At 39.6% G+C, this 13,298-nt stretch overlaps 1 protein-coding gene across 1 annotated transcript in view; it reads right to left on the bottom strand.

The window, feature by feature from the left end:
- Positions 1 to 1,621: 1,621 nt before the first annotated feature.
- Fat1 (FAT atypical cadherin 1) overlaps positions 1,622 to 13,298 on the bottom strand; it is a 112,213-nt gene continuing 100,536 nt past the window's right edge. Inside the window, exons 24-27 of the mRNA XM_013025924.1 lie at positions 12,384 to 12,494; positions 10,017 to 10,648; positions 9,225 to 9,362; positions 1,622 to 3,079 (exon numbers count right to left, since the gene is read on the bottom strand). Of these exons, the coding sequence (XP_012881378.1) occupies positions 2,448 to 3,079; positions 9,225 to 9,362; positions 10,017 to 10,648; positions 12,384 to 12,494 (1,513 nt within the window). The 3' untranslated portion in view covers positions 1,622 to 2,447. The remainder of the gene's footprint in view (positions 3,080 to 9,224; positions 9,363 to 10,016; positions 10,649 to 12,383; positions 12,495 to 13,298) is intronic.

The following is a 13,298-nucleotide window of genomic DNA, read 5'->3' on the forward strand; positions in this document are numbered from 1 at the left end:
ATCTGTCTAGAGATGAGGCGGCCCAGAGTTCAAATCATTGTACCACAAGAAAAAAGATAAAGGCCAAGTAATGTCACAGCAGGGCACAATCAAAATGATCGACTCACTCTACGTGGATTATACTGTAAATGTTATGCTGTAACTAATGGAAGGAAAACAGGAATGATATGGGAAATGTTCCCTGGCCTTCCTTCAACAGGCAATTTCTACATTTACTCACTTAAATAACACTGTATGCTTTTTGATAATATGAATAGGAAGAATGAGAAAAACAGCTTAAAGAGTTGTAAGCAGAGCTGGGCGCCAGGGGCTCATACCTATAATCCTAGCTACTCAGGAGGTGAGATCTATTAGGATCATGGTTCAAAGCCAGTCCAGGCAAGAAAGTCCATGAGACTCCTATCTCTAATTAAGCACCAAAAACCCAGAAGTGGTGCTGTGGCTCAAGTGGTAGAGCACTAGCCTTGAGCTGAAGAGCTCAGGGACAGCGACGAGGCCTAGAGTTCAAGCCTACTGCAGACAAAAACAAAACAAAAATCAGTTGTAAGCAGTAGCATAGTGCATGGGTCAGTTGTGTTTTCTTAAACAAGATGTGTGTATTTATACTATTTGTGTGTGTGCATGTGTGCACAGCGTTTAATAAAGAACAATGTTGAAGCATTTCACTAAAGGGAAAATAAGCTTGATTATTTTTTAAGCTGTTTATAATTTTTTCTTAGTGAACACAACAATTACTAAACAATTTGTTGAATGGAATTTGATGATAAGACAACTCATGGAGAATGGCTTTTGAGTTTTATCTATTAAATCATATAAAAGTATGAAATGTTCATAAGAGAAAAAATGCTTCAAAAATACTACTTCTGATACATATATAACTAATAAAAATGATAATCAGTGATACTTTCAAATGGCCAATAAACATTAATAAGTTTCAAAATGCATTAGGAAAAAATTTCTTACAAGTTTTACTTAGAAAATATTTATTGTATCTAGGCACTGGTGGTTTTCCTCTAATCCTAGTTACTCAGTAGGCCCAGAGGCTTGTGGTTTGGAGCTAACCTGGGCAAAAAAATTTGCTCAACTCCATCTCCAAAATAACCAGCAAAAATCGAGACTAAGGAAGCATGTATGGCTCAAGCGGCTGAGCACCATCCTAGAAAAATCAAGGCCCAGAGTTCAGACTCTGGTGCTGACAAAAAAAGAAGAAAGGACGAAAGGAAGAAAGAAAAGAAGGGAAGGAAGAAAGACAGGCAAGGAAGGAAGGAAGGAAGGAAGAAAGACAGGCAAGGAAGGAAGGAGGGAAGGAAGAAAGGCAAGGAAGGAAGGAAGGAAGAGGGAAGGAAGGAAGGAAGGAATATTCATTATAAAAAAAGTTACATGCTGGGATAGAAGTGCACTCAAGAGGTGGAAGAGAGGCAGGAGAATCCTGAGTTAAGTCAGACTGAAGGACATGATGATACTTTCTTGTAAAACAAAAAGGTTAGCCATATACTGCCACCTAGAGGCACCCTCTGTAAATACAGCTTGTTTTCCATGTTAACAGCGAACAATATGGACATCTGTCCATTCATCTCAACTCACCACTGTAGGAACAAAAATACAGAAGAAAACCAGACAATAAAGCTAAAGTATTTTATTAATAATTTATTGTCAGTAAGAAAGACTGGCTAACGGTAGTTTTCAGTAAAAACCTTTACAAGACCATTGCATCACAAATATACAGACACTATAAAAACTGTGTCATGGTGGTTTTGGTTCTAAACAGTTATGCAGAAGGTCCCCGTTACACTTTCCGATAATGAAAAATGCATATTATCCTAAAATACAGCAACCCACTTAAGACTTGTCCATGTATCAGATCTTCCCCATCCTATGTACAGCTAGAAATAATAACTACATTGAAATGTGTTAATGAAATGTCATACTTCAGTAGAACATATAATGAAACCCTGGTTATATTTTAAAAAAAAAAAAGAGTGCTAGATAATGACACTAACACCATCAAAGTTCAGCCAAAAACAAATGCACAAAAGTACCTTGAAAAATCTAGTTAAAACTGAAAAAAAAATCATATCTGTACATAAAATTTACAAACAGGAGAGACAGGAGAATTAATCAAATCTACATAAATACATGAATCATGCTAAGGTGGTGACAGGACTGATTTTTCTTCTATTTTAACACAGACGAACGTAAATACAAAAAGATGCTCAGAAATGGCACAGCCAATGAAGATCTTGTCCCATTACGGTAGGTCTGGGGGCTGGAAATGGCTAAGGTGTCAAGAGGTGCAGGATTCAGTGCAGCCATGCCCATGGGAACTCACTGAAAAAAAAAGAAAAAGAAAAAGAAAGCGCTCAAGCACTGCTACAGAGAACAATGCAGGTCAGCGAGACCATCTCTAGGTTTGTTAAAGTCCAGGCACTTTGGGGGGAGTCTGAGCATCAGACTTGAGTATGCTGTTGGGAATCCAGTGGAGGAATGGTCACCTCTTCAAAGTGACTGTCGTCTCCGCTCTCATAGTCACTCATCATGACCTCAGACTCCACTTCACAGCACGCTGACACATCGGAGCAGGAAGCCGTGGATGCGTACACAGACATGGGCATGTTTTCTATAGCGGGGGCTTCAAAGTTTCTCTGATACCCTGGCGGGTAAGCAGGGGCAAGGGATTCTCTACAAGTACTATTCTCACTGGTGGCTTTTTTTTGCGGTTCAGACATATCGACGGGATAGAAATTGGGCAGGTACTGATTCAAGTTGAACCTCTGCCGATTTCTGGATGAAGAACCCAAGCTACCTGCAGCAGGCATGTCTCTGGGTGGGTGTATGGATTCAAACTGATCGCTGAATTCTGGGGGCAATGGTGGCAGTTCATCGGGGGCAGGGAAGTCTTCTGGTGGTGGTGGGAAGTCGCTTTCAATGTCGTAGCCTCCGGGGTAATAGTCGGTGTCGATGGTGTTTGGATCTGCTGAGTAGAGAGGTGTGTGCTCGTCAATCACCTCGTAATTGGGGAACTCCTGTATGTCTGGCAGGGGAACAGCTGGCATCCAATCTGATGTATCCCAGTGGTACCCTTGGTAGAAGAGGAAAGACATTTCAATGTATTTCTCCTAAGCTTTTTGCATCTTGGGCGGGGGGTGGGTGGGGGGGAGAAACAACTCCATGTATTAAAGACAAAAAGATGTCACAGTTTTTACGCATTCATTCAAAGCTCATCACTTGGGAAACCCTTCATCTTCACCTGGAAGACAAGAGCCCCGCCCTGGTGCAGCTTTGAAGCTCAGGATGAACGAGGATCAATTTGTACACACGGTGCACTTGCAGTTTTAGTATACACTCAACATTCAGGACATGAAAAGGCTTGTGAGAGAAGCAGGTCGTAGGCTTTAAAACACATGCAGGTTTCTGTACATAGGACTAGTCACCCTCAAGATTCCCTCAGTGATTAAGAACTCATCACTCTACACGAAGGAAGGCATTAGTACCATCTTAGGACATTCATTGTGTCTTTTCAGAAAGGAAGAATCTCTATTGAGTAAGATTATCAGACGCCAATCTGTACTACTTGTCATTAAGTGATACGAATTAAGGCAAACTTAAAAGTAACCCTTAATGTGTTAAAATTTAGAAAAGGCGCATCCTTTGTAATAATGTGGTACATATGATATAAAAGATGTACTATTTTTCATTAATAAAACAATGCATGATCTTACTACGGCTAAATATCAAACCATACCTCCAAATACACTTGAACAAGTGATGAAGAGTAATGTAAGAACCAAGGATTATTCTGGACTATATAAACTGCTGTGATTTAAAAAAGATAATACAACTCCCTAGTTAGGGATAGACATTTCTTTTCTTTTTTATGTCTTCCTTCTTAGAAATCCTCTGGCATCTAGGAAAAGGTTAGCAGTGCATGCTTAGCATGCAGGGCTCAACAGTCAGGGACTTAGTTTCTGCTTCAAACACCAAGCAACCAAGTGAAGCAAGTCAGCACTGGGTCAGATCTTCACCAAGGACTTAGTGATTATCAATGAGCAACTGGCATGCATAAATCACCTCTTGATTTGCTGAGGTCAGGAGCAGCCAAAGATTCTTTTGGTGGCAGAGTAGAAAGAAAAGAAAACATCGGTAATTAAAATGGACAGGCAGCTAAAAAGCAATAAAGATAAGTACACAGTACCATGTAAGCTGTTTGTCAAGGCCCAGTCAGCCATGTACTTCTGTATGTACCCCATTATCTATACACATTCCACATGGCTGAGAAACTCACGAAGCACAAAGAAAACAGGATATGGAAAGAGGAAATAAAAAGCGATGATGACCAACTGGACACTCTGCTAGGAAATTCAAGTGCTATTGCTGCCACCGACAGTTTAAGTCTAGAAATGAACAAGTTTCTTTGGAATAAGGAAAATAAACTCTGCAGGTTCTCATCAAACATAAACGAATCAGTCATTTCTGCAAAAATCTAAATACATCTCAAGCTACTGGTAGCACATTATAATCTCAAAGGTATATTAAGTTCAGAGGAATTTCTGAATAAATTTTGTGTGAATTTAGGTAGGTAAAGCTGAAAACCTCTTCCAACCTATCCTCTGTGAAAATGATTTTTTTGTTTGTTTGTTTAGGTCGTTCGTAGGGCTTGAACTCTGGACTTGGGTGCTGTCCCTGTGCTCTTCAGCTCAAAGAGAGTGCTCTACTGCTTGAGCCACAGTGCCACTTCCGGTTTCCTATGGTTTATTGGAGATAAGAGTCTCACGGAGTTTCCTGTCCGGGCTGGCTTTGAACTGCGATCCTCAGATCTCAGCCTCCTGAGTAGCTAGGATTACAGACATGAGCCACCGGTGCCCGGATTGTGAAAATGATTTTATATTTGTACAGTTCACTGCTACCCTCAGAGAAATTATAATTAGCATCACTTATTCTTCAGTCTTCTTTCCACAAATCTGTCATTGCAGTTGCTCTTTCTGGGCTTTTGTTTATATACAGAAGCTGGCATCACATCAAAGGACGTGGTCTTAAGGCTCAGCATCATGAGTCACTTATCCTGGGCTAACTTCCCACTCTCTTTGAAACAAGGGTAACAATCCCTTAGATGAAGAGGAGGACTAGGTATTGCTTATTTAGGGGACAATAACAACAAAAAGAAACAAACAAAAACCCCATCAGATCTCTTTAGTAACTGGGCAGCTTGTCCCTGCCTCTTCTAGTCAAATTCAGCAGGAAATTCCCCGCCCCCCACCTACATCTGGACAACATTCACATCCTTACAGAAAGGAACCCTGGAGCATTATGGTGATAATGCTGGTATACTCTTGATGGCCTCTTCAAGTTTGCCAGCAGTGATCTTTAGATGAGGAACATCACAATCAATCCGGAACTTGCTAAAAAGAATTCTCAACACCCATCCCAGACCAGCTTCATCAGAGACTTGGCACAGGGAACAAGTCAATCAGCTCTAGCAACTCCTCTAGGTTCTCTGACTTACACTAGCCTGTAAAGTCCTATCTTGTGCCATCCACCTGTGATTACTCCAGTTTCAGTGCACCAATGAAGGGCTGGTTTGATTTGAAATAAGGGAAGTGGTCAATGCCTCTTTTTTTAGTCCTAATCAGAGAAAGCTTCACAGCAAACGACTTGCACTAACTTTCACCTTGAAAACCTACCTTCTGCAGTCTTTGATCATACTCAGGAAGAAGGGGAACCAAAAGTCCAGAGTCAGTTTTAAGTAGTTATAAAAGCTTGTGGTATTAGTTTTAATTATGTTCATATAAAGAGGCTTCTATTATAATTCTTAAGAAGTTAAAACTATGCCAGAAGTCTTAGCATTGTGTTACAGGAACATAAGTTCTTGAGATCCTATAATTTATTTCTGATATCACTATTGATGAATAGAAAGTAACGAAAGACATAATAACATACATAGACATAATTTTGCAAAGCATCTGTGTTATGAATATTCACATCTTCAAAATTACAGCTCAAAAATACCGGACCTCCCCAAGTCACAATCCATTTTAGAACATTATAACAGGTAAAACAAAACAAAACAAAACAAACAAAACATCAACTCCACAGTACTCCAGTGACCCAGTCACCATAAAACACAAACACAAAGCAAAACATTCATGACTATACCTTCATTATTCACCGTGTCAACTACAGCATTGACAAGGTGTATTACAGTCACTATGGAAGCTTGTAAAAAGGGACAAAAGGAGTGAATTAGGAAAATCCTTATTTAGAATACAATGCGCAAAAGAAAATTCTTCACATTATGCAAATTTCCCCTATAATTTAAAAATGTGACGTGAATGCCTTATGATCATATTACTATGACTGACTTGAACTGCTAGCTGTGTTACTTAGAGACTTTTTCTAATCAAGCTATATGTTAACAATGGAGCTGGGAAGCTGGATCAGTGGTAGAGTGCTTGCCTTGCATGCATGAGGCCCTGGGTTCAATTCATAAGCACCACATAAGCAGAAAAAGCTGGAAGTGGTGCTGTGGCTCAAGTGGAAGAGCACTAGCCTCGAACTGAAGAGCTGAGGGACAGTGCCCAGGCCCAGAGTTCAGACCCCACGACCAACAAAATAAATAAAAAATAAAAATGTTAACAATTATCATTAAGGATCATGTTGGAGCAGAACAAGTCTTAGGTCAACACATCATGTGCAGAAGACATCACATTTAAAGAGCTTGTATACTACCCCAGAGGAAGGAAATTTAAGGAAATATATTTGCCTGTAAGAACAAACATAGTTTTGTCCATTGGTTCCAACCCCAAATTTGTCATTTTGTACATGCACTAAACAGATGGTAAGCTAACACACCAGCAATCTATCTGGCTGCTTCCTGTGTAAACGCTGTTTTTATTTGCATATTATTTAAAAAGTGTGTCACCATAAGTGTGTATGCATTTGATGGGCAGAAGGAGGGCCCTCGTTGTCTACATCCTAATTTCATCCTCACCATGGGAACCTCTGAATCTGTTAGCACTCAGGGCGTAACGGATACTGATATAATTAGACCTTAGGATGGGGGAGATGGAAAGATTTTCCTGCATTATCTAGGTGGACTGAATTAGTTGATAAGACAACAATCCCTTCCATCTGTGTGTGGAGCCTGGAGTGATGACTGCAGGTAAATGGTCAATGACATGCAATGTTCTTTGCTGCTCCTGAAAGAGGATAAAGCCATGAGCAAAAGAATGTGGGTGACTAGTGCACATTGGGAAAAGTAAGGAACAGATTCTTCCTTTACTTCCCAGAAAGGACTGTTGTCTGCTGCCACTTTGTCTTTAGTCTAGTGAGATACACGGTCCATTTCTAATCTAAGGTGAACCTGAGAACTGTTTATACTATTTTAAGTCCTTAATTCTGTGGTAAAGGTTTTCATAAAGGTTAGAAAACAAATAATAAAATATGAACTGCAGAATTTAAGTTTATGACTGATACTGATAAAAATGTGATCCTTAACTAAAATGTAAATACCTCTGGCATATGTCTTTTCTCCACACTTTTAAAACTGGCAATTCATTTTCTTTTTTTTTTCTGGCCGTGGGGCTTGAACTCTGGGCCTGGGCACTGTCCCTCAGCTCTTCAGCTCAAGCCTAGTGATCTACTACTTGAGCCACAGCACCACTTCTGGTTTTCTGAGTGGTTTATTGGCAATAAGAGTCTTACAGTCTTTCCTGTCCAGGCTGGCTTTGAACCACAATCCTCAGATCTCAGCCTCCTGAGTAGTTAGGATTATAGGCATGAGCCACCGGTGCCTGGCTGTCAACTCATTTTCATAACTAATGACCACAACTGAAGAGCACTTAAGAGTAATAAGGTATCAATAAAAAGAACTAGAAAAAAGAAAAATAATGAAAAATTATTTATCCTTCCTTCCTTTCCTATTTTCTTCCCTTCTTTTTTCGCTCACTTTCACTTTCTCATTTTGTATAGTTACTGGAGATTGAACTCAGCTGTACCTTAGCTTTTTTGTTCAAGCCTGATGCTCTGCCATTTGAGCCATACCTCTCTGTGAAAATGTGTTTATGAAGAACACTTAAAAGCCAAGGTATAAAGTACATAAATTAGCAATATAGACATTTTAGAATTGAAACCAATGGAAGAAACAATCCTACTTTGTTACTGTTGGTTTAACAAGCAAAAATACATCCACTTATTCCATCACAAATTAAATATCATAAGTAACACTCTTGAAATTAGAAATGAATGGGATATACTTTGGCCATCTTTAATTTAGTAAGGGCTCTGTAATATTTTCTGAACTAGGTGACTTATGGACTACAGAGATGTAATCTATTATGAACTATATTATCCTAAGTGCTGGATGACATTATTATGGATCAGTGGATTATTTCTTTCCATCAAGAATATATAAACACATTAAATTTTTACCCAAGTTGAAAAACTATAATGAAGCGTACAAATTCTAAGATTCAAAAAGTTTTACTACAGATGGCCTTCACTGTATTACTGAACAATATCGATAATTTTCTGTACTGGTATGTATTCATAAGGTGAGCTGCTTATCAGCACAATTTACCCTAGGGAAATTGGAAGAAGCTAACTGGTACCATCAATCCCCCTGCCAAACTTTCTTCATTAAAAATATAATCAAACTTACTAGCAATCTCTTAAACTGCGCTCTCAGTCAGTACGCTCTGATCCAAATGGGAGCTGGGGCCGCAGTGGGATTGAGGGAAGAGACAAATAAAACCTTGTGTGACGGAAATGGAACATTTCAGATCATTACAGCTCTTTTGTGTGTGTGTATTTGTGTGTGTTGCGCAGACAGAAAAGCTGTTACGAGAGTTTTTGGAAAACCCACAAAATTTCTATAACATTTACTATGCTGCAAAAGAAAAAGCAACCCAGATTAGGCAATCAAATAAAAAATCTTCCAATTAATTACATACTCTTTCCTATTACTGACACATTGCAACAGTTAAAATAGCTATTCCTTAAAAAAATTTTTTTTCAGTGTTAAATACTGAATCATCTGCATGGTAGCGCTTAGGATATATTTAAGGTATTTTCCCCAGTTGATGTTCATGCAAATATTTACAAGGCATGGTCGAAAAGTGTGGGATGTGGAACCCTCTGGAGATAACTATTGCATGTGTGTACTACATACGGCAACATGAACAGCACCACATACAGCAGACAGCTACTGCCCGGGACATACTGACACTCACCGTTGTCATCACAGGACTCAGACTGGAAGGAGCTCAGGGACTGCACTTCAGAAAGGCTCTCCCGGGCACTGTATGGCTGGGAAGGCTTTTCCTCTAATGGCTTCTTTGAAAGACAAGGATCGAGATCCACCACTTTAGCTAAAAGGAAGAGTTGAAAAACATTAGGTTCCAAGTGGGTCAAGGGCTCTGGCTTCCTGCCTGAGACTTGATAAACTTAAAAGAAAACAAAAAGATGACAACAACAACAACCACCAAATAAAACATCTTAGAACAACAACAAAACAAACCCAAAAAAACTAAAAGGCCTACAAATATTCTTGGATATTCACAGAATAGAATTTCGCCATCAACTGGCCTGTGGATACCATCAGACAATAAAGGCTACTGAAATTTTTTTGTCTGAAAATAGCACATATAACAGTTTCTTCTAAAACATTAAATAAATGCCAAGTCACTAATATGATAACTGCTACTTCCTCCAGCTATATTTCTTAATAATTCTTGCACGGAAATGCTCCCAAATAATTGCTGAACACCTGTATCCATTATAAAAATGAAATGGATCTTTCCAGAATATTAATTGGAACATGACCAGATCCAAATTCTACATTAAAATGCCCAACTACCACTCCTGATATACAAGTTTCCAACTCATAAGCTTTTCAGATTCGGAACATTAGTTATCTGCATCCAATGACGCTGTTTTTCGCTTGAACCATCAATGGCATGCAGAACACTGCAATGTCCCTTTCTATCTCAGTAACATTCAAGTGAGGGCAGGGTGGCTCTTACTGTCATAGTCGAAGTCCCAATTTGGCTTCTGAATGGAGTCACTGTCAGAAGGAGAGTTGGAAGGAGGTGGGGGAGGCAGGTTGGGGGCCACGCTGCAGACAGCCACTGTTTTTCGGTGTCCATGCATAGACTCGGGGTTAAAAGTACTGAATTCTGGATGCTCTGGGATGGCAGATCCTTCAAAGGAGTTCCGGTCAAGATTGTTCCTGGAGTCACTTGGAATGCTTGGAGTGTAGGAAATGGGACGGACAGGCACCTGGGGTGGTATGTCCGAGTAAATGTTCTTATTGAGCTTCGAATCGAAGTAAGGTCTTTGCAAGAAAGCTGTAGTTTGTCCCAAGTGTTTGTCTTCTGGTTCAGCTTGGTGCTTCTTCTTCCGACTAATCATCTTGCGGCAGAGGACAAACACCACCACCAGTAAAAATATCCCTGCTACGAAAACCACGATTCCTATTCCTTCGGCCAACCCGATATTCCATGGGGTGGACACATACTGATTGGGTGCAGCATCTTCGCAGTGTTTCCCTCTGTACTCATGGCTGCAGTTGCAGTGATAGGAGCCATGCGTGTTCTCACAGAGTGCCCCGTTACGGCAAGGGTTTCCAACACACTCGTCAATGTCACTTTGACACCTGCCAAAATGGCCGAGAATGAGGGAAAAATCTTCACAATGTATGTCAGACAATGCCAGAACCTATTATTCTCCAGAGCCTAGAGATTCCACTAAAACCCTCCTTTATAAAGCAGACCAAACCAAACCAAACCAAATTTGAAGACACCTGAAAACCTATCAGCAAAAATAACTGGGACAGTCAGTGCTGGAGGTTCATGCCTATAATCCTAAGGTACTGAGAAAGCTGAGAGTTTAGTCACTCTGGGCAAAAAATTCTGTGAGATTCTTAACCTCTAATTAACCAGCAAAAAGACTAGAAATGGAAGTGTGTGGCTCAGGTGGTAGAGTGCCAACTTAGAACAAAAAATAGCCAAGCCAGAGTGTGAGGCTGTAAGTTCAAATCCCAGTGATGGCCTAAAAAAAAAAATCACTGTGAAATAAACAAAAACAAGAACAAAAAAACAAACAACCCCCCCCCAAAAAAAACTTTTGTGGACTAATTAGTCACTTTGTTATATGCTCTGAATGTTTGGAAAACAAACATATCAATTATTTAATTACCATTGTTCTAGGATTCAACAGAGTTCGCTACTAACCCCACAGCCTAAACATCAGTTTGTTTTTAGTTGTTTCAGAAAAGCTTATTATTGAGATATTTGTCCTTTGATAAATCCATGCTGTAACTCTTCTGATAGAGTGCATTAAAGCTGTAAGAATACGCTTCTGATTGGGAATGGTACATCCTATAAAACATGTGAATGGTTGGAAAACTCTTTTCCAATTTAAAATGGTATATCCCCTGTTGAAAACTTTCAGAGGTATCTTATGCTTACAAAGCAGATCACAAGTCCTTTCTGCTTTCCCCAACAGGGGCATACAACATACTGTGACATCTCTCTGTCTCTCCTTCCTCCTTCAGTCAACTGGCTCTACTTACCATCCCACAGACCCATCCCTCATCTTGCACAGTTCTGGCCATGAATACAATTTTGTCAAATGTATGACATTATTCATTGATTAGCATTAGGGAAGTCAACTTTGTAAACTCAGGCTATGTAATGAATGGCATGATGCAGGATTATAATCCCACAGGCAAAACTACAAGAGATACCCTTCAACTTTGTACATTAGCCCAAGGAGGCTGATAGTGAAGGCTTATCAAAATCACAACAGAGAACATGCACGGACTGATTTCTTCTGTAAACTGACTTGAAAACAAATAGGCTAATAGAAAGAGGCATTTGAAACTAAAAACTGTCATCCATTGTATTCAAGATATAAGAATCACTTCTATGCCTTTCTGTTAAACGGAAAATTGTAATCACCTTTTAGGATTGAGATAAGAATTAAAAAAGATGAGAAATTTAGAAAGGTTTCTTAGGTGTTAGTTAGAGCATATTAAAAAAAATAATTATCATTATTTTCAAAGTTGGCCTGGCACAATTTCACACTCACTGTATTAGAAAACAATAAACTCACATATTGTTCAAGTGTTTTCTGCCTACCACAAAACCATGCATTCTTTTTCTATAAGTAATCCCTCTAAAGTAATACAGTAGGGATTTTCAGACATAATAATATTAATCTGCTTGATATTTTCTTTTATCTTAAAGAAGTGAAACATAAGTGATAAAAATGCCAATGAGAATTACTAAATTCGAAAACAATGTTGTCTGAATTAATGAAGTACTGCTGTGTCAGCTAATGAATATAATATTAAGAGGCAAATATAAATCCTGAAAGAAAACATTTACCTTTCTCCCCTAAATCCTGAATCGCACTGGCAAACAGCACCATCCAAACTGTCAAAACATGTTCCGCCATTTTTACAAGGCTCATCCTTGCAATAGGGACTCAGTTGGCACCTGGTAATAAGGAGAAAGCATGCATGAACTAAGCACTAAGTGAAGAACACAGATGCTTTACAAGCATGTTTAAAAAATTCAAACAAGTCTTCAGTGGCTCAAGCCTTTACTCCTGGCTGAAAGAACTCTTTTAAGAAAGCTTAGGCTGATCAAATTTTAGGCCAGCTTGGGAAAAGGAAAAAAAAAAAAAAACAAAAAAACTTTCAAGACCTCCAACTCAACCACTATGAGGTGCAGTCCAGCATGTCTGTCATCCCAGATATGTGGAAGGTGAGATTGAGAGGATTACGGTTACAGGCTACTCAGACACAAAAGTCCACAGGGCTCCCTCAACTGAAGAAGCCGAGAGTGGTAGAAGCCTAAAGTTAAAAGTAGGAGGATAGCAGTCTAAGCACACACTGGGCAGGAAGTGAGTCCTTATCCCACAAATATACAGGGCAAACAAACAGCTGGAGGTGCTTGCTGCTCAGAGCTAGAGTGTCAAGCAAGCCCAAGGCCTTGAGTTCCAATGTCAGTACAAACAAAAACAAACAAGCAAAACACAATCAATGCTAGAACGTGGCTCACGTCTATAATCCTAGATCTCAGGAGGCTGAGATCTGAGGATTGAGTTTCAAAGCCAGCCTGGGCAGAAAAGTCCATGAGACTCATCTCCAATAAGCCACCAGAAAACGTGGAAGTGGCGCTGTGACTCAAGTGGTAGAGCACTAGCCTTGAGCTGAAGAGCTGAGGGACAGCACCCAGGCCATGAGTTCAAGCCCCACAACTGACAAAAAGAAAAAAAGAACGTACCATGAACAAAAA

Source organism: Dipodomys ordii, unplaced genomic scaffold, assembly GCF_000151885.1.
Source record: "Dipodomys ordii isolate 6190 unplaced genomic scaffold, Dord_2.0 Scaffold4, whole genome shotgun sequence".
Taxonomy (NCBI): Eukaryota; Metazoa; Chordata; class Mammalia; order Rodentia; family Heteromyidae; genus Dipodomys; species Dipodomys ordii.